Below are 25160 nucleotides of genomic sequence, written 5' to 3' on the forward strand. Positions count from 1 at the left end.
TGAGCTCCATGGAAAACAGACAGGAGGACTCTGACAGATGGGGAAAGGGTCACCCCCACAGCAGGGGGTCAGCCTGGAAGTGGGTACTATGGCAACATGCTAAGAATTGTACTGTGAATTAAAGGATGGTTGGATTCACTGGGTCTGCCCAGGCAGGGAACCTGGCTGGGTCTTTGTCCGCCAACAGATGAGAGGCTGGTTTGCAGTTGTGTGATTTGACAGTTTGGATGTGTTCGGACAGCTCTGTGCTGTGGAGATGACATTGCTCCTGAGTCTCACGGCATGTATTTAGGTAAACCAGTGGCATCCCAAGGAGGGAGGCTGTGGGGGGTGATCCATCCTAGGTGCGGGAAGTTGGCAGAGAACGTTTTTGTTGTTTGTTTGTAGAGAAGTTTAAAACAATGATAAAATTGACTAAAAATCAGTTTGCTTTTTATTGTTATCATGCTCCAACAGTTCCAAACAATGTTAGTAGTAAATTACTCCTCCCTCACTGGGGCAGACTTCTCCTATCCTGCCCTACCCTACCGCCTCTTTGGTACACTTCTGGGATAAACAAGCACCAGGTGGGAAGATTATAGATCAGCAAGAGAGTAAACAGAAAGCAAATGACTCCTGAGATAAGATACTTTTTTTTTTTTTTTTTTTTTTTTGGTCACAAAACTCTACTTTGTGGAGTTTAGAGATGGTTGATCTGTGATGGGCATTTCTGTTAGCTTTGTGTTTTGGGTATCTATTGCTGCTTTTAAAAACTACTGCAACATTTAGTCCCTTAAAGCAACAACCATTTATTTGTCTGCAGTTCTGCAATTTTGGCAGGGCTCAGTGGAGATGGCTTATCTCTGTTCCATATGGTGTCTGCTGGGGCTGGAACTTCCTAGAGCGCTTTTTCACTCATATGTCTGGTACCTCAGCTGGGATGAGTGGAAGACCTAAGGGGTGGCCAGCTCTTCTCTTTTTCTTTCTCTTTCTATGTGGCCTGTCCCCATGGCCAGCTTGGGCTTCCTCACAGCATGGTGGTCTCTCCTTAAGTGGTGGCTGGCTTTTCCCAGAGTGCAAAGCAGAAGCGATCAGGTTTGCTTAATGTTCAGGCTTGGAAGTCATAGAACATTCTTTCTGCCACATTGTGTTGGTCAAAGCAGTCACAGGACCAGCCCCGATATAAAGGGAGGAAAAATAGACTCCACTTCTTGATGAAGATATTGTTGTGGCCATCTTTCGAAACATCATCTACCTCATATTGCTTGCTTTATCATAACGAGGTTGTATGCTTTTCACATGTTGCCTTTAACTATGATAAACCTTATCAATCTGAAAAAAGGTAGATCTTTTTGACTTAAAAAAATTAGATCCTTATAATTGTCATAATTGTCATCATACCTTGGTTCTGAAAGGTCTCTTCATTGATTCCTGAGGATAAATAAGAGATCATGGGGCTCCTACCATAGCATCTGAGAGAAAGTATCAGGATAACACCGATTTGCCAAAACCTAAAATCCAAAGTGTGGCATTTCCGTCGTTGGCAGTGCACAGTCCGCCTGGAGGATTCAATCTTTTCCACTCCTCCCTGCGACTCCCTCCCCCGCCGCCCCTCCACCTCCTCCTGGGGGTTAGGGGGTGGGGCCAGGGGTGGGGTCTGCCCTAAATAATTAAACTTTTAAAAAATGTAAAAAATAAATAAAACTCAGTGTGTTCAATTCTGTGAGATCATCTAGTCCACAGTTACAGCCTTGCTCCACCTCCCAAGATAATGCCAAATGACCACGACATTGATCATTACTCCTGGGTGTCAACTCCCTGCACTTCAGTTTACATCCCTTAAAGCCAGTATTGTTGGAAATGGACTGGCCTCAGGATTTCTTGTGAGGGTCAAATGTGTCTTTCAGCTGCTGTAATGTATGACAGACATACCTCTGTGAATTTCACCCTGGGTCAGAAAATTACATCCCAGTCCAAACAGGATGCACATGAGAGCTGATCTGCAGCAACATGACACCCTTGCCTTTGCCAGACATAGTTAATCCACCTATATGTGTACAAGGCTTTGGTCTGGAGAACAATTTCTAGCCCACTGTCTCATTTCCTTCTCACTATAAATAACCTAGTGAGTAGGCAGGCCCCTGTGAATGCCCACAGTTTGCACGTATGTGAGCAGAACAGAGGTCATAACTCCTCCTGTCACACCAGAGCCGAGCTGCACAGCCTGGGGAAGCAGCAGCTCTCCTAACTCTTCTTCTTGCAGGGTTCTTCCTGCCTGCGGGAGCAAAGCGCCCTCACGGTTCCGCCCGCCCTGCCTTCAGGCCTGGTCCCACGGCCTCTCGTGCCCCATCCACAGGCCGAATCCTGAGCCCGTGAGGCAAGCTTAGTGGGCTCCCACCGTCCGTTTCCACAGCAGGTGGGGCCCGGCTCCTGGTTTCAAAAAGGGGACTGCGTGGGCCGCTGTCCCCTGTATCAGGAGCCCAGAGCTTCACTCCCAGGAAGCCCAGAGGCGGGTGGGCCGTACAGCACCCGCCCACGCCGGCCAGAATGCGGCCCTCGGAGGCTTTAGCCCCGTCACTCGCGGTGCCCTTCACTTTCCTCTTACAGGACGGGGGAAACTGTTCCTGAAGCCCCACACTCTCGACTCCTCACACAGCCAAAGGGGCCGCTGTGTGGACGGGCGGGCTCTTCCTTCTGCTCTGCCCGCGACCCGCCCGTTCCTGCCTCGCGCCCGGCTCCACTTCTGGGGGGCCCCTGCGCCCCTCCCCTCCCGCCCTTCCGCTCGCCCCTGGGCTCGGCTCTGGGCTCCCAGCTTTTGTTGCCCGGGCTTGTTTCTGACTCGAGAGCGTCGCCGGGCCGGGCGCCAGGTCACGTGCGTTAGTGACAACCTCTCGCAGGGCGGCCCCGGCGCGCCCGCGCCGCCGATTGGTGGGGCCGGGGCTGGCGCGGCCCCGGGGCGGGGCGGCCGGCCCGACGGCGGGCGGAGCGGCCGATCAGCTGTTGCGAGCGCTGCACAACAACAAAAGGACCTGGACGGGCCGGCCTGCGCGCAGCGACGGGAGTGCTGGAGCCGGCTCCGCGCCCGCCGTCTGGGGACCCGAGCGAGGCGCAGCCAGCCCGGCCGCCGCTACCTCAGCAGCCGCGCGCCGCCAGTGCGCGCCTCCCCGCCCGCCCGCCCGGCCGGCGGCCGCTCCCTTCGCGCAGCCCCGCCGCGGCTCGGGCCCACGTAAGTGCGGCGGGCGGGCGGGCGTCAGGGGGCTCCGGGGCCCGCGGGTCCGGCCGCGCGCCCTGCCCTCGGGGCGCCGGCTGTGCGCTCCCCGAGCTCCTTGCTGCGTGTGTGTGTCGCCGCCGCCGCCAGGCCGGGCCGCCCACCCCGTCGGCAGGCCCTCGGCGGTCCCCGCGGCCCGCGGTGTGGGCGGCGGCGCGGACACGGGCCCGGCCGAGCCCCGGCGCTGGGCGGCGGTTGGGTGTTTGGTTTCTGCCTCCTCCCCCGAGCGTGGCCTGTTTTCCCGGCCGCGGCGGGACCTCCTCTTTCTCCTCCTTCTCGCTCCCCTCCACTCCTCCTCCTCCTCCTGCACTCGGCCGTTGGATGGGGCTCCCCGGCTCCAGGACGGGCGCCCGCGGCCGCCGCTCGGGGCGCGTCGCTCGGAGGCAGCGGCGTCTGCACCCCGGGCCCGGCGCCTTCCGCCGCCCCGCGTCCCTCGGCTGCTCCTGCGAGCGCAGGGCCGCGTAGCGCGGGAGGCCCGCGGCGGCGGGGAACCTGCTCCGTTACCCGGCGACCGCCTGTCCGTTGCCTGTTCCTCGACCAGTGCACTGGACCTTGCACATCACTATTTGAGGTTGCACCTGTGGAAAGAGCACTTCACGTTCCCGTTAAAGATTAAATAGTAATCATTTTGATCACTTGGGCTTATGGAGCGCTTAGTATGCGCCACATACCGCGCTTGGCGCTTACGTACATTATCCCAGTCGATTCTCATAACTCTCGAAAGTAGTCCCAGTTATTTTATAGGTAGGAAGCTCAAGGCACAGAGAAATTAAGTAACTTATTCAAGGCCACATAGCTAAATTAAAAGGAAATGGTGTTTTCTCTTTCAAAGTTGCCAGTGAATTTTGCGTGGGGATTCTTTGTTTTGATTGGATTTCCTGATTATGTCTGCTTGGTATGTTAATTCCAATGTAGAGTAAATTAAGGGAGAGCCGCTTTACATCTGTACCTCCCAAGAACTTGGGCATCCTTGCTAAAAGCTTTTTCTCAATCTAACATAGTTTTGAAGAAAAGGGAAAAAATAAGACCCTTGGGGTCATCCAACTAAAGTCATTATAAGTGCCCCAAGATCCTGAGTCCCTAGCTTGGTAATTGAAATACATTTTCATTTGCAGATGTGAAAAACACTGGGAAGCTTTGGATTTTAAGTCGCACTTAAATTCACTATAATTCTGAATTAGCAGCATACTTTTCAAAGGCCCCTGCCTGGAACCAGGACCTTACTCGTTTTTGTGACCAAGGTCTCTTGTTTTCTCTCCTATCTTTTGTTCTTTTCTGCAATTGCTCCCCCCCTGTGTCTCTTGGGAATGGCCCTGCTTTCAAAATTCAAGGGTAACAGGCTATGAATTACCACTTATTGCTGTCTTTGTCCACTGTCATTCAGCCTTCTGGGCAGGCAGTAGTGGGTCCCTGGGGGAACAACCTTCCTTGTAAACTAGTTGAATAGACTGGGTAGGAGTGGACCAAACAAAGACAACTTTCTTGGCTTGGTTTTTCTGCAGTTCAAAATTGATTTTAAATTTGTTGAATCAGCATATTTATTTTTTAAAGTGGTGGGAGAAGTTAGGATATAAAGAGAAAGGTAATTTTGAGGCAGTTTTTCAATGAATGTGTGTTAGTTTAGCCACCTGATATGCTGAACCTGTCAAGGAGCCACAACTGTACACATATTTAGAAGTCAGATCATCAAAGTTGTGGGTTTTTTGTGTTTTTTTTTTAATTTAAAAATGTTTTTTGGAGCCGCCTGCTGGCAGCCAAAACAAACTGAAAGGTGCTATTTTCTTAGGTTCTTAGAACTGGAGTTGATGCTGGGAGCCTGAGAGATCCTGTGCAGGGAAGAGTAAGGGATTGGAATGAGATTATGTTCTAATGCCAGCCCCACCCCGACCAGCTGTCACTTTGAGCAAGTTACTTAATTTCTGAGCCTCAATTGCCACAGCAGTAAAATGGGAAATATAAGTACAAGTACCTCAAGGTCCTGTGACATACACTAAGCAATCAGTATATTGTAGCTTTGATTATTATGTAGACATTTTATGTATGAAGAAACCCAGACTTGCTTACGGTCTCAAAACTAGCTTGGAAGGAATTTGTAGTTAATATTTACTGAGTGCTTGCTATTCTAAGTGATGTACACTTAAGCCTCATGTTAAGGATGAGAAAACAGGCACCAAGATGTTACTAAATATTCTGAATTCACACAGGTTGCCAGTAGCAGAGCCAAGATTTCAAACAGCAGGCTACCCCAGTCTGGTCTTCAGGTACCACAACATATGGCCTCTTGGTGGGCTACCTATCTTTAAACTGAGAAAATAAATTATACTAACAAGATCTTCAAAGTAGCAACTCCTTTTCTAAATTCTGAAACCAGACTGCTTCTTCCAATGACTATTAAACTCAGCCACCGTTGGCTGCCCACTAAGCATCTCTACTCATGTAATAATGTGAAAAACATTGATGATAAAATGTTAAGTAACAATGCAAGATACAAAATTGTGCATTCAGTAGACTTACAACTATCATAAAAAGAAACCTTTATATGTAGAAGAAAAAATTAGAAGAAAATGCACCAGTATCTAACAATGATTGCAACAAGGCAATGAAATAATACCTATTTTCCTTATTTATTTTCTAGATTTTTTGTAATGTAGTTTTGTCCACTTAATAATGAAAAAGACATAATTTATTTTTAAAAGGGAGTAGGTGGAGGTATTTTGAGTCAAGCAGAACAGGGACAAAGCTGCCTTCTTGAAATGCTTGGGCCCAGATACTTTGTTTCTTTTCTCCATCAGGGAGACTGCTAGGCCAAGGTTGGTTACAGCTGAAAACTTGCAGGTGCCTCAGAACAGCAGCACTACTCCACCTAGCCTTCTTTGCCTCTGCCTCTTTGCTAAATTCTAGAGCTGTATTTGTAAATTTGTCCTCTTAGGATACATGCTTTTCCTGGAATTTTCATCTTAGTTTTGTCATTGCCCTAGAGTTGTGATTATTAAAGTCAGTGACCATGTGAGAAGGAGAGAAGTCTAAAGCTCTTTGCTTTGCCTTTTAGCTCCACATAGAAGCAGTCCCATTGAGAGCCTCCATCCCTGGGCAGGAACCAAGGTCGAGAGCAGTAGTGACTGGGCAGGGACAGTCTCTGGGCCATCCATAGAAGTATAGGCTGTTAAGATTTTAGGGATATTTTTCTGGAACAGCCCTGTCCAACAGAAGTATATAATGTGAGTCACATGTATGTTTAAATTTTCTAGTAGCCACATTTAAAAAGGCAAAGGAAACATATAAAGTTAATTTTATTTCACCTAATAGGTCAAAATTATTGTTTCAACATGTAATCAATCTAAAAATTAATGAAATATTTTACATTCTTTTGGTGGGATACTAAGTCTTTGAACTATACTCCAGTGTGTATTTTACTCACACAGCACATCTCATATCAGATATACAATTTTCATCTATATTTAAATGTCATAAAATATACAGGTGAAAAAGTAGTTTCACATACCCTAGTTTTTCCAAACATACCTGAAAGTTTTCCAAAAATTGACTTAATTATCAACTTTTAAATTTAAATGGATTCAAATTAAAAATTCCGTTTCTCGGTCACACTCGTTATGTTTCAAGTGTTCATTTCTCTAATGTGCCCAGTGGCTACCTCATTGGAGAGTTTTAGCATATGGCGGGGAATCTCTCCAACAGCCCCGTGTCTTTTGGGACACCTACAGAAAGCAGGGCCAAGGGAACTTTACATAGTTAGACCAACCTCACTTCTTTGTGCTTGAAGTTTGTGGGAAAAGGCAGTGAAGAGGCAATCCAACACAATCTCCTCACTTTTCTGAGAGACTGAGGCTCAGAAGGGCAAATTGTGTAGCTCCAGCCACCTGTGGTAGAGCCAGAACCAGAATTTTGCTTATGCCCAGACCAGTGCTCCTTCCACCTCTTCCCAAGGACTCCACTCTGTGTCCTTCCCACAGAGTGTCAGCAGGTGTGCCATGTAAATACCAGCAGTGACTCAGGTGAGATGAAGGATGAGCTCTTCCCTCGCCTGCCTGGGCTTCCCTTCCCTGCCTCTTCCCTCTGCCCACCCGAGGTTGGTTGTCCTTGCAGACACATGGAGATCTGGTGCTAACCTCTGACATTAGGAAACCAAAAGAGCATTGACTTGTGCTGCTCCTTAGAGAGCTACTCTAGAGGAGCCTTCTCTATAGCAGAGTTGCGCATATTCCAGGCATAAGCTGCCTTTCATTACATGGGTTTGGCTCTGTGGCCAGAGGGGGCCATTGAACCCAGCAGCTGCCCCAGCAATGTCTGCGGCCTTGCAGTTGCTGCTTATCTGGCCTGGGTGGCAGTGCCTTCCACTCATGCAGCATCACAGCAGGGCACAAGGCGCCCATCCAGGATGAGCAAGGGTTCCCCTGTGGGGTTCTCCCCTCCCCAACCCGTGGCTCTGGCTGCTTAGTTGATGCCGGGCCAGACCCGAGCACTGTGCCCTGGAGAATTGGGATGATTCTCTCAGTTGTCTCAGCTGATACAGAATTGTATTTGGGGCCAATATCTGCCTCCACCACTAAGAGAAATGGGAAAAGATTTTGAAAATATCTTTTTCCCTTCTAGCTTGTATACTTCAAAACCTTTATTTACAATAGACCTCATGATAGCTCATCTTTTGGGATATAACTATCACACCACAGTGGGTCAAGCGAACTAACTATACAGTCCACTCTTCTTGTCATTTCTCTTACATGAAACATAAAGCTGAATTTGAATTCTCATACTAGAGCTCCAGCCTTCACGATTTGGCTATGTTGCTTTCCAAAAGGTTTCAGGAAGACTGGTTATGCAAGTGACACTTCCTGTTTACCCGCTTTTAATAATTAATGGCTGAAGATGTTGAATTGTGACCACAAAAGTGTTCTAATGTCATTTATTTGAAATGTTTTACTCTCATAGTAGTGTGCCAAACAATTGTAGCAGTCCAGTTTACATAATAGGGATTGAACCAGGAGTCTTGTTGCTACAGCCTCAGCTACTTCTACAGCTAAAGGTGGTTTTAAAAGTAAACTGTCAGGAGCCTGAAGTTGTGGATTCAAGGCTGATGCCTGTGATAAAAAGTGTTGATTAGTGAGATGCTTTTTACCTGCCCTTGGTGATCTCATCAACTCTTATGGGGTTTTTTTTTCACCCCTTTTGTGTCAACAGCTCCCAGATCTGTGCCCCCAGCTGAGGCCTTACTCCTCGGTCCCAAAGCTCCATATTCAGCTGCCTACTAGACCTCTCCAGCTGCATCATCTTGCACACTTCCCAAATTCAGCATGTCTGAAATGACTCCAACCTATACTTTCCACAGTATTCATTCCTGTACCCCTAAATAGTCCCATCAGCTCCCCTCAGTTGGCTAAGCCAGAAACTTGGGTTGTTATTTTTGTTTTGTTTTGTTTTACTTTTCCCTCCCCTTTCTTCTGGCTTTTAAGGCCCTGCAGGATCTGGCTCTCCATCTGGACCTAGAGTGGTACCACTCTGGGTGCCCTTTGCTCATTCATCTGCTGGCTTCCATGGTGTTCCTTCTCTCCTTTCCTCCATTGCTGATTTTCTCAATCATTCAAAACTAAAGTCATTTATGGCAGGAGTCTGCTCAGGTAGTGTGAGGGACACTTGATATGCATGCGGCACACTGGGTTGTTACACTTGCCCGTGGGAAGGCCTCACAGCTCTCTCCCCTGTGTTCAGATCTATGCCTGATTCACAGTAGGTGCTCGGTAAGTGTGTGGAGAATAGCTGGCCTGGACTGAGGACTTTGTGCCAAGTACCTTCCTAAGTCTCTTCCCTGCATTGTCTCATTTAACAAGAGTAGCATCGGTCTGGCACGGTGGCTCACGCCTGTAATCCTAGCACTCTGGGAGGCCGAGGCAGGTGGATTGCTCGAGGTCAGGAGTTCGAAACCAGCCTGAGCAAGAGCGAGACCCCCGTCTCTACTATAAATAGAAAGAAATTAATTGGCCAACTAAAATATATATAGAAAAATTAGCCAGGCATGGTGATGCATGCCTGTAGTCACAGCTACTTGGGAGGCTGAGGCAGGAGGATTGCTTGAGCCCCGGAATTTGAGGTTGCTGTGAGCTAGGCTGATGCCACGGCACTCACTCTAGCCTAGGCAACAAAGTGAGACCCTGTCTCAAAAAAAAAACAAAAACGAGTAGCATCAAGGAGACTGTCTGGGTTGTGGTTTTGGCAAAGTCCTAGAGAGAAAATAGGTTGGTTTAAACTAGGATGAAAGTTTAAATTAGGATTGAGGAAAGGAGGCAGAGGTGAGCTCCCTGTGCAGCCGGAGTCGATAGGATTTGCTGATAGTTTAGATGAGGGGTTAGTGGGAGGGCGCAGATAAAGTCAAGGGTGGTTGGGTGTGATGTAATCCCAGTTCTTTGGGAGTCTGAGGATGGAGGATCACTTGGGGCCAGGAGTTGAAGACCAGCCTGGGCAATGTAACAAGATCACATCTCTATAAAAAAGTTTTAAAAATTAGCTGGGCATGGTGATACATGCCTATGGTGCCAGTTACTCTGGAGGCTGAGGTGGGAGGATCACTTGTGCCCAGGAGGTGGAGGCTGCAGTGAGTGCATGATCATGCCACTGAATTCCAACCTGAGCAGCAGAGTTGGACTCCATCTCTTAAAAAAAAGGGGGGGGGTGAGGTTACTGCTAGGTTTTTAGTCTGAATAACTGCTGACTGCTGCTGCTTACTGAGAGGGGATGTGTATGAATAAATCTGTAGGGAAAAAATTAAAAGTTATTTTTGGTATGTGTTCAGTTTGATGTGCTCATCAGGTAACCAGCTAGAAATGGATACATAAATCTGAAACTGTGAAGTAAGATCAAGGCTGAAGTTCCTTATTTAGAACTCATCAGAACTACCTGAGATAAGAACAGTTGTCATCTGAAGCCGTGTAACTTCCTGACTCACATAACAAGTCAGTGGCTGAGCTGGGATTTGAACCAAGGCCCACTGACTCCAGCACCCACCTGCTGAGCTGCCACACAGGAGTGGTGTTTCCAGTTGTAGGCGCTGTCAAGCTCAGTCTTCTACGGTGCAGATTTCTCCGTGCCAGCTTTAGGAATTGTTTAAAAGGCCAAAGTATGCTGTACTTACAGATTATAAATGCAATTAGGTGTGCTTGCAGCCATATACAAGAGATAGAGAACAGAAGGGAAAGTGAGCCAGGTCAAGATGAGGTCCTGGCTTCATGAGAGTCACCGGGCACTGTTGCTGGGTCCATTGGAAGACCTCCGTTGAATATCATACGCAAGTGTGTTAATATCTAGATTTTGCTCATCTACCTACAGAAAAGAGATACTGCAGTTTGAAATATGTTATCCAAATTCACCACTTAATTATAAAAGCACAGATCTGAAAAAGAACAACTCTTTCCCTTTTATTTCCCATTGTAAGATATTTACATGTTGCATTTCTTAGGTTTGACTCCTGCGAAAAGGAATATCTGTAGAATGTAGGCTGAGGCATATGCTTGCTTCTAAGGGTATGTGTGTGTGCATGTGCTTATAGCATACATATAAGTATATGCTGATTTTTAAATGATATCCTTTCTCTGTTTTATTTTAGGGATAATGACTCTTGCTGTTCACCTAAGTTGAATAAGCACCCTGTGCACTTTAATCTCCTATCGGTACCCTCGGGCCTACTGAAGATAAGACTTTGAAATCTCAGCTATAAAGACACCCAGCCAAAGTCTCAATCTTGCCTTAACAATGTTCCAGAGGCTGAATAAAATGTTTGTGGGTGAAGTCAATACTACTTCCAACCAAGAACCAGAATTTAGTGAGAAAGAAGACGATGAATGGATTCTTGTTGACTTCATAGGTAAGGTGTACTCAGGTTAATTTTCACAGTGAAAGTGGAAACTCTTGCCTCTCCATTTTTGCATAAGTAAACCAGTAACTGAAGGCTTTTAACCCTTAAAAGTAAATAAGAATTGTTTACTCAAAAAATGGCAGGAAACATCCTGTGCCAGATAGTGAAATTGACTGACATCAGACTTTCCAGTTTTGCAACTCTTATAGCCTGATCAAATCAGAGGCACTTTCTTAGGAAACCCTCCCGTGAGACAAGGAGGAACGCATGTGGTTCATTATGTGCTTATTCAGCAGAGGAGAAACAGTCCTAAAGCCATTCCTGCAAAGCCAACATACTCTATCTCATACAGTGACACCACACACACACACACACACACACACACACACACTGCTCAGAAATTATTTTATAATCATTATGAGTGACTATAAATAGTTTTGTTTCTGAACTAAAGGAAGGAATGTGAGTTATCAGCTAACAGTATCATCTCTTCTTTTTCTGTGCTGTGAATTTGATTGGTGGCTTTACAATGACTGCTCCATGTGATGATATTCCTCCCATGGAACTCTCCAACAACAAATATGGACTGCAATGTGGGCTACGATCTAGATACTTGCACTGGCTTCTCAGCAGAAGAGGAGGAAGACGACGATGACGGCATCAGTGAAGAGTCACCTACTGAACACCCTTCAGTCTTTTCCTGTTTACCTGCGTCTCTTGAGTGCTTGGCTGATACAAGTGATTCCTGCTTCCTCCAGTTCGAGTCCTGTCCAATGGAGGAGAGCTGGTTTATCACCCCTCCCCCGTGTTTTACTGCAGGTGGATTAACCACTATCAAGGTGGAAACAAGTCCTATGGAAAACCTTCTCATTGAACATCCCAGCATGTCTGTGTATGCTGTGCATAACTCCTGCCCTGGTCTCAGTGAGGCCAACTGTGGGCCTGATGAACTTCATAGCCCAAGTAGTCCCAGGTATGTTGCAAGTATTTTACTCCATGGCTGGTCTGCTGAGCATGCATTTTATTTATTTCTACTATGGTTCAAAGTTAAGTTCTTAGCAGATGCAAAAGTAATTTTGGTAGGGATTTACAAAAGCATGTGTGTGCATAGTGTACAAGGTGATCAATGTTATAGAAAAGCTTGTTCATTTTAGATTTTTAAAAAAGGTAGTTGTAGCATAGCCCCAGTTATATATAGTAGAGAGCTGTCTCATAAAATTCTGCTACTGACTAGGAATAGAAGACTGGCATTTCTGCTAAATACCTTAGATTATAACTCTGACCCTTTATAGACTGGATTATTCAGGGTATCATTCAACTAGAATATTATATCTTAAAATAAAACTTATCTTTTTCTAAGTATTCCTAGCTGGGTCACATCAAATGACACCTAACCCTTGAAGATCTTGTCTTAGAATATAGGAATAACAAACTCAGTTTCTTCCTGCTATACTCCCACAACATAGTCACACAGTACTTCTGACAACCAGGTATGTGGAGGTTTTCCCCTGCACACCAAGCAAGCAGTCTTCTAGCAGCAGACACCCTGTGGGTGTCCTCTAATTCAGTTCAGTTCTGACACTATCTGTCAGATGTGACACATCACAGATGTGACAGCGTCACATCCCACAGGTCGAGGGCAGCCCCAGTACTGCCCCCTACTTCTGATACCAATCAGAAGCACCAGGTCCTTTAACCGGTGCTGCTGACAGACCAGCTATAAAATCAGGGTTCCTGTGAACCCCCTCCTTGGGTTTGATTAGTTTGCTAGAGCAGCTCACAGAACTCAGGGAAATGCTTCCTCATGTTTACTGGTTTATTACAAAGGTTATTAGAAAGGAAACACATGGAGATATGTGTGAGGCAGGGTGTGTGGGAAGGGGTACAGAGCTTCCATGCCCTCTCCGGGTGCACCACCCTCCAGGAACCTTCAGGTGTTCAGCTATCCAGAAGTTCCCCGAGCCTAGTACTTTCGGATTTTTATGGAAGCTTCGTTACATAGACATGATTGGCCATTGGTAATCAGCTTAACCTTCAGGCCCTCTCCCCTTCCTAGAGGTTGGAGTGTGGCGTGCTGGAAGTCCCAGCCCTCTGATCCTGCCTTGGTCTTTTTGGCGACCAGATCCCATCCTGAAGCTGCCTAGGGGGCTGCCTGCCATCTGTTAATCATTAGCATACAAAAACCCGCTTTCCACTTTGGAGATTCCAAGAATTTTGGAATTTGTATGCCAGGAGACTGAGGAAGACCAAATAATGTTTCACAATATCATATCTACCTCCAGTCTCTGCACTTGGATCCCTTACAACAAATGGCTATATAGAATAACTCAAAAGATACCGGCACATTACTAGAATCCCAGTCAGTCATTGCTGTTCTTCCAGTCTGTCATCATATTGCATGAATATGTCTTCCAAGGTGAGGCCACTCAGGTTTTCAGGTTTCATTGATCTTCTCAGGTTCCAAAAGCAGGAATGGTCTTGGCGAACACACAGCTTCACCCTTTCAGGCATTTGGCGTAACTGAGCTTAGAGACAGTGTCATCTCTTGCTCTTAGCCCTGAGGTGTTAATGTACTATTGGATTTCTCTCAGTTTTTTTTTTTTTTTGAGACAGAGTCTCGCTTTCTTGCCTAGGCTAGAGTGAGTGCCATGGCGTCAGCCTAGCTCACAGCAACCTCAAACTCCTGGGCTCAAGCAATCCTCCTGCCTCAGCCTCCCCGAGTAGCTGGGACTACAGGCACGAGCCACCATGCCCGGCTGATTTTTATATTATATATATTAGTTGGCCAATTAATTTCTTTCTATTTTTATGGTAGAGACGGGGTCTCGCTCAGGCTGGTTTTGAACTCCTGACCTTGAGCAATCCGCCCGCCTCGGCCTCCCAGAGTGCTAGGATTACAGGCGTGAGCCACCGCGCCCGGCCGATTTCTCTCAGTTTATAACCCACTTATTCATTCCTTTATCTTCCTTCTCTTTATACCCAAATTTTTCCACCTTTGGAAGGGACATCAGGTTTAGCCACTGTGCTGGTCTAGATTGCAGGCAGCATACTAGTCCAACAGGTACCTCCCCCTCAGCCCACTCCCATTCAGATCAGGTGAGGTTGCACAGGTGCAGAACTAGGGGGGAACCTTTACCACCAGGCATTGTAGCCGAATTCACTGTTAGCCCCAATTTTGCCAGATGGGGTGAAGGCAAAACCCACCCCATCAGGCCCTTAGGAATTCTGACATAAGGTTTAAAAATACAGTTTCTTGCTTAAGAATCATCCCTGCTTCTAGTGCTTGTAATTGTAGCCCTGGTCCTAGCACCACTGCATTGGGTAGAGGGAAAAATTGAGGTGATGTGGGGAAGAAAGAAAAAAAAATTATAGTCATTCTATTAATACCAACATATTCTTCCTTTAGCAAGAATTGCATAGTCATCCCAGCATCCTTTCCAGCCCCTCTTCCCCAGATCAGCCAGAAAAACGGAGAAAGATCTAGTGGAGACACTCCCTTAGTCCCAGTCCTGTGGAGTGTGAGTATCTACTCATGAAGGTGTGGAAGACAACCTATTTTAGACAACCACTGTTTTACCTGCCCATTCTACTCCTCTATCAAACTAGTATTATTCTGAGGAGAGTATCTCTCTGCCCATTATTGGACATTATGACTGCACAGTGTGTTCCTTGGTCTGAAGAAATGATGGTTATCCATCCAAATCTGTGCACCATCTTTTTTGTTTTTTGTGAAACTCTAAGTATTTGCATCTTCCACCTGGTATTTCTAGAGTTCTGTCCAGAGTCAGTGTCTATTACTGTTAAGACCCATTTGTAGCCCCCCAGGCTTGTGGGCATTATTCTCACTTGCCACCTCTGTTCAGGGCCTTCCCACCAGCGATCCCACAGCCATCAGCAGTCTCTGTCTGTTTTGCTGGAAGACAGAACAGTTCTTAGTGGCATTGTGCACCTAGAAGGAATGTGCCTAGATCGGGCCCATCTGCACTGCAGCAGTATCCCATTTCCACTCATTTCATGGACCCAGGTGGCCACCTCGAGGCCACAGGGATATCTGCTTTCAATTCCAGTCACCTTCTGAACCTGGAAGGTGGCTCTTCTGATGAGCATCAACATGTCCTACTTTATGACTCCTCAAATATCCATAGAGCTGTACCCCATATGGGCAACCCTTTAAAAGGCCAAGTTTTCATTGCCCTTCTGCCTGACTGTGGCCAGACCATTGGCCACTGCCCATGAGTCAGTAAAAACCCAAACACCAGGAGCTCCACTGCTCAGTTCCTCCATCACCACTAGGAAAACAGCATACAATTCAACCCACTGAGCTCATGTGTTTTTACCTTCTTTGGTCAAAGTGGCATCCTTCCAAATAGGATGTTATCTGTTCACCTTGGAACGGCCACGTAAAAACCAAGCATCTCTTGGTTGCTTTAGAGCTGTTTATAGGTCACTGTGTAAGTGACAATAGTATCCAGCGGGTCCTCAAATAGTTCTAGAGTCAGTCTTAGGGGAAAAGAGGCTCCCTGCTTATATCTCCTCCTTGCATTCCCTGGGTGGCATGATCCTCTATAAACCATTTCCATTTTATTATGGAACTGTTGTGGACACTACTGTCCCTATTAGAATGTTTCTCTGATGTCACCCAAGACATCATGGGTATTTCAGGTTTCAGGGTCACTTTATGTCTTTCAGTCACAGGAGTAGCTTCAGTTAATGTCCCATAGCAAGGGTAGTAAATGCCCCTCAGGTGGAAATTCTCTAGTCAAAATTCCCAGTAGTAGTTGCTGAGAGGCGCTCACAGTCTTTTGCCATAAGCTCCAGTTTTTACATTCGACATGGGGCTATCGGAGAATTTGTCCCTATTAGCATTCCAGTTTTTATTCTACACGGTGGGCTTGGGCAGTCTTACTGGTTCCCATTTAACACATCTAATTAATATTGCTTGAAGGACGGATGTACATGCCTTTTGTTTATGGTACTTGGTAGGGGGAACATCCCTCAGGCAGATATGTTATTCATTCCCATAAAATATTTAGCTAAAGGAGATACAGCTTCTTTATATAAAGCCTGTTAAAACACTCCAACTCTCATAATCCTCTTAACTCTTACATTTTATATTCTCTCAATCTAACTGTGGCCTGAGTCAGGGCTTCACCAATGGATCTTGGTGCCACAGTGCATGGGGCTCTCATGTCAGTGAGTCCTAGGAATTTCTCTTCACCTCTTGACCATTTTACCCACTGGTGTATATGAGGCCTTATGTCCTGAACAAAGGGACTCTTGCCCACTTTTCAATTTTTGTCTTAATTCATCTGCCTGACTACTGTCCCAAGCAGTTGTTGGTCAGCTTTCTCCTAATGCTTAGGAATTGAGCACTAATTTAATTCCCTCTCTTAGGTTAAGAATCCAGGTGAATTTAGATCCTTTGGAGCAGTTCATAATATTCCTATCATTAATGCTGTCATCCAACGGGTCTATTTTTGGATTGTCCAGGCTCTGACTCTACTAAGTAGACTGTTGTATATATCTTCTGCTATTTCCTGTTTTCCAAATATAAACAAAGCCCAGGTAGCCCATTAATTTGTTAGCTTTACTAAGGTTTACTATAGTCTCAAGTTTCAATATCATAGATGATCTTTTATGAGGCTAAACATATTTCATTTCATTTTGCTTGTACCAAAATGAAAAACAACTTTCTTATATAACTACATGGTGCCAATCTGTATACTAGGTAAGATCTTTGATGGGAAATGTTATTTTAACTGGCACTTCATTCACTGCTGTAAGTTTAGTAAGAGGTGTTTCAGGCATGCCAGCAAAAATTTAAAATACAACTTTTTGAGCTGGGCATGGTGGCTCATGCCTGTAATCCCAGCACTTTGGGAAGCTGAGGCTGATCTTGAACTCCCAGGCTCAAATGATTCTCCTGCCTCAGCCTCCCAAGTTGCTAGGACCATAGGCACATGCCACAGTGCCCGGCCATTTTTACTTTAACTGCTACCCAAACTAGACTCATATTTCCCTAATAATGCCGGGAATATTTCATCTAATTTGTCCAAACCGTCCAATCTAGGGCCATGTGCTGCATCTGGTTGTTGTGTGTTTGAGATTTCGATGCAGTGAGAATGTTGTTTTTGTTCCTTGTTTGTTTTTGCACTCATTATTATAGATATAACATAGAGTATAGTTAAATATGTACTTTCCCATATATAAAAGATCAAAAGAACACAAAGAATTTCATATTATTCTTTCTGCACATATTATAGTTTTATAATAGTAACTAAAAATTTTTTAGCATCCTTATTTTTAGATTTGAAATTCTTATAAGACCTGCTAAGTCAATATAGAAATCAGGTGTTACCAAAATTAGGAGGATAGCTACGTAGTAAGCATCTGTGTTTTCTGAGCAAAAAATAATTGTCTTTCAGAAGTTAAATTGCTTCCATTGTGTCTATCCTCAGAAATAATACATAAAGCACATAAAAGTAAGGTGCTTTGTAATTACAATGGGTTTTGGAGTGTGCATTTGATTGAATTTTAGCCTTTATAAGTATTGTTTGTGAAGGTTTATGTGCTATCATAATCTTAAGTAATATATGTGCCTTTAATGACACATAGTAAACCAGTTTTACTAAAGAAAAATTGACCACATCCTAGTAGTAAAATTAAAATAGCATTTTAAATCATATTAGTGATTTAATAGTTCACCATTTAACATTTGTAGGGCCAGGAAAAGCTGCTTATAGGACTCTCGGGCACAGAGTAAGTACATTGACTTTGAGACTGTATGATATGTTATCAGTCTGCACAGGAGGCTAAGGACTCATGTGCCGCCCTCCTAAAAGCCACTTTTTGTATATTCTTTCTATTATTAGTTTCTTAATGTGACCTGCTTTAATTCTGCTTTTTAAAGTAAATATATATATATATAAAAAGATAATAGTGTTTTCCTCAAGTGATTTTAGGCAGAATATATAACTGCCCTTCCTCTTCATGTTATGTATTAACATAGTTTAGATCAATCCTGCTTGACTAGCTTTTTATGTAGAAAATATATAATAATCATACTGTGTGTAGCCGTATTATTTTACAATTATCTGTTCTATAAAAGTCTTTATAACATTGCCATGTAAATGCTATTTCAAAATGTGCCCTGTTGTGATATAAATAAAAACTTAGGAGTTGTCTTCTATAATAAGCCATAGCTTCTGACCTAGAAAAATGGTAAATGACTAGAATTTCCTTATGCATATTGCTATTAAATATAGATTTACAGTATGCTTCCTAGAACATTTTATTTAGAAATGTTCAGAAATGTTTCTTCACAGACAGAAAATGTCTGTGAAGGTGCTGTTGGCACAATACTTTCTGATCAGTAGAATTTGGGAATTAAAATATTTTCCTTTTAAGATTACAGTGAGAATTGAAGTATATAATATTTGCAAAACAGTTAGCAAATGCAGATATTCAGTAAATGCTAATTCCCCTCCCAGAAAAGCCTATATAAATATATGTACCCTGTAACTGAAATTCAGTCAAAGTATAAAGCACATTTTTAGAATATAGTCTACTTAGCCATCTGTGGATTAAACGGCATATTTCTATTAAAAGTTGGCTCACACGCCAGCTATCAGTCAGTGTGGTCAGAAAATAATACACTTATCTGTCAGCCATGAGACACTAAGCTCCCATTCAACCATAAACAAATTAGTATGGCAATTGAATTGCTAAGTAACTTTTTCTGTTTCATTAATAACATACTCTGTTATTTAATACATCCCCCACTTTTTTCTGTTTCAGAGTGGAAGCTCAAAATGAAATGGGGCAGCACATTCATTGCTATGTTGCAGCTCTTACTGCTCACACAACTTTTCTGGAACAACCCAAGAGCTTTCGCCCTTCGCAGTGGATAAAAGAACATAGTGAAAGACAGTCTCTTAACAGAAATAGCCTTCGTCGCCAAAATCTTACCAGGGATTGCCACTCTCGGCAAGTCAAGCACAATGGCTGGGTTGTTCATCAGCCCTGCCCGCGTCAGTACAATTACTAAGAATTTCAAGTTTTGTTGGTTGTTTTCTCTTGGTTTGTGCATAAGTTTGTGGATGTGTGTATATGTACAGTGAAAATGTTGTCTCTTTACAGCCAACTGATGACCAATCACATAGTTTTATTCAGTGTGTTTAGACACTATCTTGAAAATTAGATTTATATATGCTGTGTATCACATAATGCCTTGCTCTTAACATTTACTTTTTTGTAAATTTTTTCAGACTATTTTTGGAAACATATCAATACAGTTACAGTGTTTGGTGTTTGGGGATGTCTTTAAATCTATTAAAGTGTACATGAGTTAGCATTTTTAAAGACATTTTTCCCAAGTACAAGAAGAGACATCTTTCAATTTCATTTTGTTTTGTATTACTTAATCTTTTGAGTAAGCAAAAATTTATTCTCAGGGTCAGCCATACACTTTATTGACCAGTACTTGATAATCTTTTCTGTATATAATGAATACATTTTTACACACTAACATGAGCATTAACAGGTGATAGTTGCCATGGATATAATGGAATTATGGCTGGACTTTCTTTTGAAAGAAAACTTGATATATTTCTGTGTGTATGGGTTTTTTTTTCAGATTAGTCATGCAGTTCATTTTGGAATTCAGGTACATTAAGCTTTAGTGAACAGTGCATTCAGAAATTCCAATGTGACTATGTGACGTGGTACAGACATTACAGGTGTCATGGACAAGAGCACTTGTCTCACATGCAGAGTGATTAAATTAGACCTGTGAAATTATATTTGGAAAAATTCATGTCTATAGCTAACCCATTAGTCCAGTATTTAAGTTGTTTTGATTTCTTCCTGCCAGCTCTTCCCACTCCCCACCTCATATCAGCTGTAAATTCAGAAGTACTTGTCCAGGCGCTTTCGTGTTTCATATTCATATTTGCCCATGGGAAAAGAGGCTTTATGTTTCCAGATAGTGAAAAGTCCTCTGCCATGGAGCATGTCTTGCCAAGTGGCAAGCAAAGGTGAGGGGGAATTTACGGTCATGTCTTTTGTAGCATCTAAGTGAAGAGTGACAGGTTGGCTTCCTTGACTTTTAATTTTCTTGTTTTAACTTCAGGCAAAATCTTTAACCACTCTGGCCTCTGTTTCTTCCACCAACAGGGGAGTAATGATACCTCCCTCACAGAGTTGTGAGGATTTATGCTGATTTGAAGTGGGGCTGTCCAGAACTGAACCTTGTAGGAAATTCCAAGGGCCTTTCTGCTGAATCTGGCGATGGAGTGAGGCTGAGGCGATTTCTCTGCCACAGCTGTTCTTCAGTGTTGGTGCTAATGAGGCCAGGGTGCAGGGTTCGATTCACATGTAGGCCAGTTGACTCAACACAGAGAAAATCTCTTCCTTACCTCTAGACAGTCACTTCCTTTTTTAGCAGTCGTGATGGGTTTTGTTGAGCCACCAGTTTCTCTGACCAGTTTCCTCTGAAATTAAGTAAATACATTTACAATCCGAAGCACTTTCTACTGACAGAGCAGTAACATCACCTTCACAATCAAACAGCTTATTTTTCCATCTTCTCTGCAACTAATTAAATGAATACACATATACACATCTGTAAAATGTTTTCAAGGAAAAAAGCAGCATATAGTTATGTAGAGTATTATATTTTTCAATGACCCTGTAGCAGTTTGATGCAGGGAACCCTGGAAGACTTTAAGGGAAGAGCTGTGCTCTTTTCCAACCAGCCTGGAGCGTCGGTAGTTGGAAGAGGTCAGTTGTGTAGCTGGGTGGTGGTTTGGGGTTATTCTTCCACTGGCTGTGATGAGTGCCAGGATGTCTCCTTAGAACAAGTCTTGACTCCCCTTTTCTCCTAATTGCCCCTTCCGTTTTGACTTTCCCTTTATTTATTTGTTTTCTAATTAGGGGCCAAGTTTGTAAAGTTTTGTCAAACTGAGTTAGAAGTTATTTTGTTACTTACTTGTGTTTACCAGAGTTGGGAGATAATGTAGAGTTTTCATGAAGGTGTGTATGTTTTACACCATGTCTGTTATAGGGTCATAGGTTGGTAACTTGAAAACAGACCAGCTAAATGTCTTCAGGACGTAAGCCTCCAGATACACGGGGTCTCTTTTTCATATATTGCATGTAAGTCGTTAGTACCTCACAAGCTACAAAAGTTCAGCCATGAGAATTCGTTTGGCAGCATGAACAGATTTATATATACAACTGCAATAGTCTTTTTCTTTCAGATTTCCTGATACTTTAAATACATTCATATCGCTTATCAGTTATTGACTTTTTGTTTGCCTTATCTGGACCTAGTTTTTTATGCTTTGTACCTTGAAAACAAAAAATTTCAGTCACTAGGTTAGGATTATAACACCACCTGTGACATCACACTGTGGTTTCTGTGTCAGTGTCTAAAGTTTCTAAAATTGGCACATGTAAAAATTGAAGAAAATGGTTACATAATTCAGTTGAAGTTCTTGGTCATTAGATGTTAGGCATCTACTGTGTGTAGGACACAAGGCCAATAACACAACGATGTTGACCTGTTAAGTATTCTCTGAAACATGGCCAAAATGCTTTTTATTATGAGCTTGTGTTATTTGTTTCTGTTGTAAATATTAGCGGTTTACAGTGCGCTTTAGTGCATATTTCTTAAAAATTTAAGCAGTGAGAAATAAGACCCCTCTGAGTTTAATAACTTTATTTCTAAACTGATAACAGAATGTTACTTGGTTAAAGTCTGGAATAGGTGGTGCACACAAGCAGTGCTTCATGAATGCATTTCTTAGCTTTTATAATGCTCCGTGTTTCTCAAAGTTTGTTTTTGTTAATAAAATGTTTTATAATATGTCCTATGTTTATTACTTTTTCTTCCTCAATTGAGTTATGTACTGCACTGTAAGTTGAAGATTAGAGCCATCCATTATTTATCTTCTGTGGCAATGCATTTATATGGTTAGTTGTGTGCAGAATTTTTTTGCAGAAGATGCAAAGTGATTGGATTTTTCACTTCCTATTGCAGAGACCTTTTGTTAATATTAATTTCCTGAACATTTTTCCAATTCCCATGCAGACTGTTCCTGTTTACATATCTTCTCTGTTGTGTTAGTACTTTGATTCTAGTGAGAAGACAGTTTACTTAAAACTTGAGAGTGCTGTTCAGCATAGCCTGTTGTTTTTGCTTCTCAAATCTGTATAGTACACTGGTTTGTAATCCTCGTCTTTGTCGAAATCTGAGTTTCTTTGCCTTTTCTCTTCCTCTTCAATGAAATATGTTGTATTTATATATTCTTAAGAAAAAAGAGCAAGGAAGGGTATCTTTGTTGTGCTCATTTTCTTTAAGTGGGAAACAAAAACAAAATGAAGGACTCCAACTAGAAGATAGACATTTACATTTAAATAGACTAGTGGGAAAAGTCTGAGTTTCCAAGTATTAGTTTTTGTTTTTAGAATCAGTTAAGAGACTGCTCCTTGTACTAGGAGACACTAGTATATGTTTGTAATGTTACTTTAAAATTATCTTTATTTTATGAGGCCTATAAATATTGGTTAAACTTTTACAAGTTGGGCTTCTGTCATGATGGTTGCACTGCCATCGGCCATGCTGATATATTATAAATGGCATCCCTGTCTACTTACTGTAATGCTTAAATTTTTATATAAAATGCTTTATTTAGAAAACTTACATAATACCATGGTGTCAGCCTTGCCATGTACCAATTTCACTTGAAATTTGACACCGACTAATGTGGTGTAGGGTGGAGAAAGAGGTACTGGAAAGCAAACAGATAAGGATATCTTATTTGCAACAGTTTCCTTTATGTGGGAGGAAAAGTTACTATTCAAAGGAAGGCAGCTTAAGTGGATAATGTTTTGTATATCATTGAAAATTTTCTTTGACATTTTAAAAAATTGTGTTATTGTTAAATCCCCAGTTTTGCTCTGTGTTTGCCTGAAGTTTTAATATTTGTTTTCTAGGTGGACTTCGAAAAACCAAACCAGTACTTGGGGAGGTCAGATGTATGTGTTTTCAGGCTTGGAGTGTATGAGTGGTTTTGCTTGCTTTTTGGTTGTGTTTTTCTCCAGAGGTTTTGAACTTTAATCAATAATTGTGTGTGTTATTAAAAAAAAAAAGTGGCTTTGTTTTTTTTCTCAAGAAAAATTGTGAACACATTTGCTTTTCAATGGCAGGGCATGAGTTATGGAGACTGAAGAGTATCGTAGAGTGTACTATGTGCCTTCTTAATGTGTTTCTGGACACAATTTTTTTTTTCATCAACTTGAAAACTCAAAAGGGACATTTGGTTAGGTTATATACTGTATATCAATCTATGCATAAATGGCAGCTTGTTTTCTTGAGCCACTGTCTAAATTTTTTTCTGTTTTTATAGAAATTTTTTATACTGATTGGTTCATAGATGGTCAGTTTTGTACACAGATTGAACAATACAGCACTTTGCCAAAAATAAGTGTAGCATTGCTTAAACATTGTGTGTTAACACCCATTCTTTGTAATTGGGTTCAGTGGTGCATTTTGCACTACCTGGAGTTACAGTTTTTAATCCGTCAGTAAATAAAATGTCCTTTAACTTCATGAAACTTGTTGAATTCTTTTATCTTTATGGTCATTAGTCTTAAAAGTAAGTACAACTTAAAATATCTGCTGTTTAGTTTTGCTTGTCCCGGTCCAAAAGATGTGTTTAATATGCACCTTAAATACTTTTTAAAAAGTGTGTATAAGCCGGGCGCGGTGGCTCACGCCTGTAATCCTAGCTCTCTGGGAGGCTGAGGCGGGCGGATTGCTCGAGGTCAGGAGTTCGAAACCAGCCTGAGCAAGTGCGAGACCCCGTCTCTACTATAAATAGAAAGAAATTAATTGGCCAACTAATATATATAGAAAAAATTAGCCGGGCATGGTGGCGCATGCCTGTAGTCCCAGCTACTTGGGAGGCTGAGGCAGAAGGATTGCTTGAGCCCAGGAGTTTGAGGTTGCTGTGAGCTAGGCTGATGCCACGGCACTCACTCTAGCCCGGGCAACAAAGCGAGACTCTGTCTCAAAAAAAAAAAAGTGTGTATAAAATTAGTACATTAAGATTTTTTTTTACATAAAATGAATAATCTTTTAAGTGAACAGGAATTTGAGGGTGGCTCCCAACCAGTACCTTCCCCTCTAATCAATGTTAAAAAACAAATATAGAATTTATTAACCTGGTTCTTAGCCTTTTTAAGCTAGCATGGTGAATTCCCAATGGATCTTCTCCCAGATAAATGGAGATACATCTTACAGAAATTGTTTTAGGACAATGTGGCCTTCCCTGATGCCACTAATGCCACTCCTTGTGGCCAGTAAACATTCAGAATACTTGAACAGGAGACTCAAAGAATAACTCCCATGTGAATGAATCCTTGGGGAAGATCAGCATTCTAGAACTGTAGCCCACTGCAAGACAGATTTTTATTATCTCTGAGCCTCTCAGCTAGATGAAAAGATTGGGGTCAGGGATTGGAGCCAACCTAAGATGAAAATAAGGTCATGAAAGTTGACTTAGGAAAGAGCAGATTGAAGTGAAAACCCCTATTCTAGAATGGCAGAGGAAGGGCTGCTGCTGAGAAGTGTTTACCAGGCCCACTTATGAAATGACCAGAGTTCCAAGGAATCTGGCAGCTTGGTCATATTTCCAGGGCACGACTACACAGAGTCCAAACGTGGGGAGTCAGATGTGAAGGTGCCTTATGGGGATGGCCACGTCAGGGGTTCACAGTTTGCTATACAGCCTAAGATTATCTAGCTCCTTTGCTTTGAATTTGCACAGGCTACGAGGTTATTCACTGCAGCACTGTCTGCTGTAAATGTAAAATGTTGGAAATAGCCTAAATGCTTATACACAGGAGAATGGTGGAAAGTATTATGGCATATCCACACGGTAAAGGTAGAGCCAGCTCAAAGAAACTGAGTAAAAGCCTTATGAACTGATTTAGAGTGATTTCTAAAACACTCAAGTGAAAAAAGCAAAGTGCAAAGCTATGCTTCAT

At 43.0% G+C, this 25160-nt stretch overlaps 1 protein-coding gene across 2 annotated transcripts; it reads left to right on the forward strand.

Annotated features, from left to right (window-relative positions):
• The first annotated feature begins 2991 nt into the window (after positions 1 to 2991).
• Positions 2992 to 23726, forward strand: TP53INP1 (tumor protein p53 inducible nuclear protein 1). Of its 2 annotated transcripts, XM_012772833.3 has the most exons (5): positions 2992 to 3205; positions 10860 to 11117; positions 11718 to 12081; positions 17830 to 17867; positions 18906 to 19032. In XM_012772833.3, the coding sequence occupies exons 2-4, from the start codon at positions 11006 to 11008 to the stop codon at positions 17849 to 17851; spliced, it is 498 nt and encodes a 165-aa protein (XP_012628287.1). In that variant the 5' UTR covers positions 2992 to 3205; positions 10860 to 11005; the 3' UTR covers positions 17852 to 17867; positions 18906 to 19032. The 2 variants fall into 2 exon arrangements, with proteins under 2 accessions (XP_012628287.1, XP_012628285.1); XM_012772831.3 differs by lacking the exon at positions 17830 to 17867 and having other exon boundaries at positions 18906 to 23726.
• The last annotated feature ends 1434 nt before the right edge of the window (positions 23727 to 25160 follow it).

The sequence above is a fragment of the Microcebus murinus genome, chromosome 7 (genome assembly GCF_040939455.1).
Source record: "Microcebus murinus isolate Inina chromosome 7, M.murinus_Inina_mat1.0, whole genome shotgun sequence".
NCBI classification, from domain to species: domain Eukaryota; kingdom Metazoa; phylum Chordata; class Mammalia; order Primates; family Cheirogaleidae; genus Microcebus; species Microcebus murinus.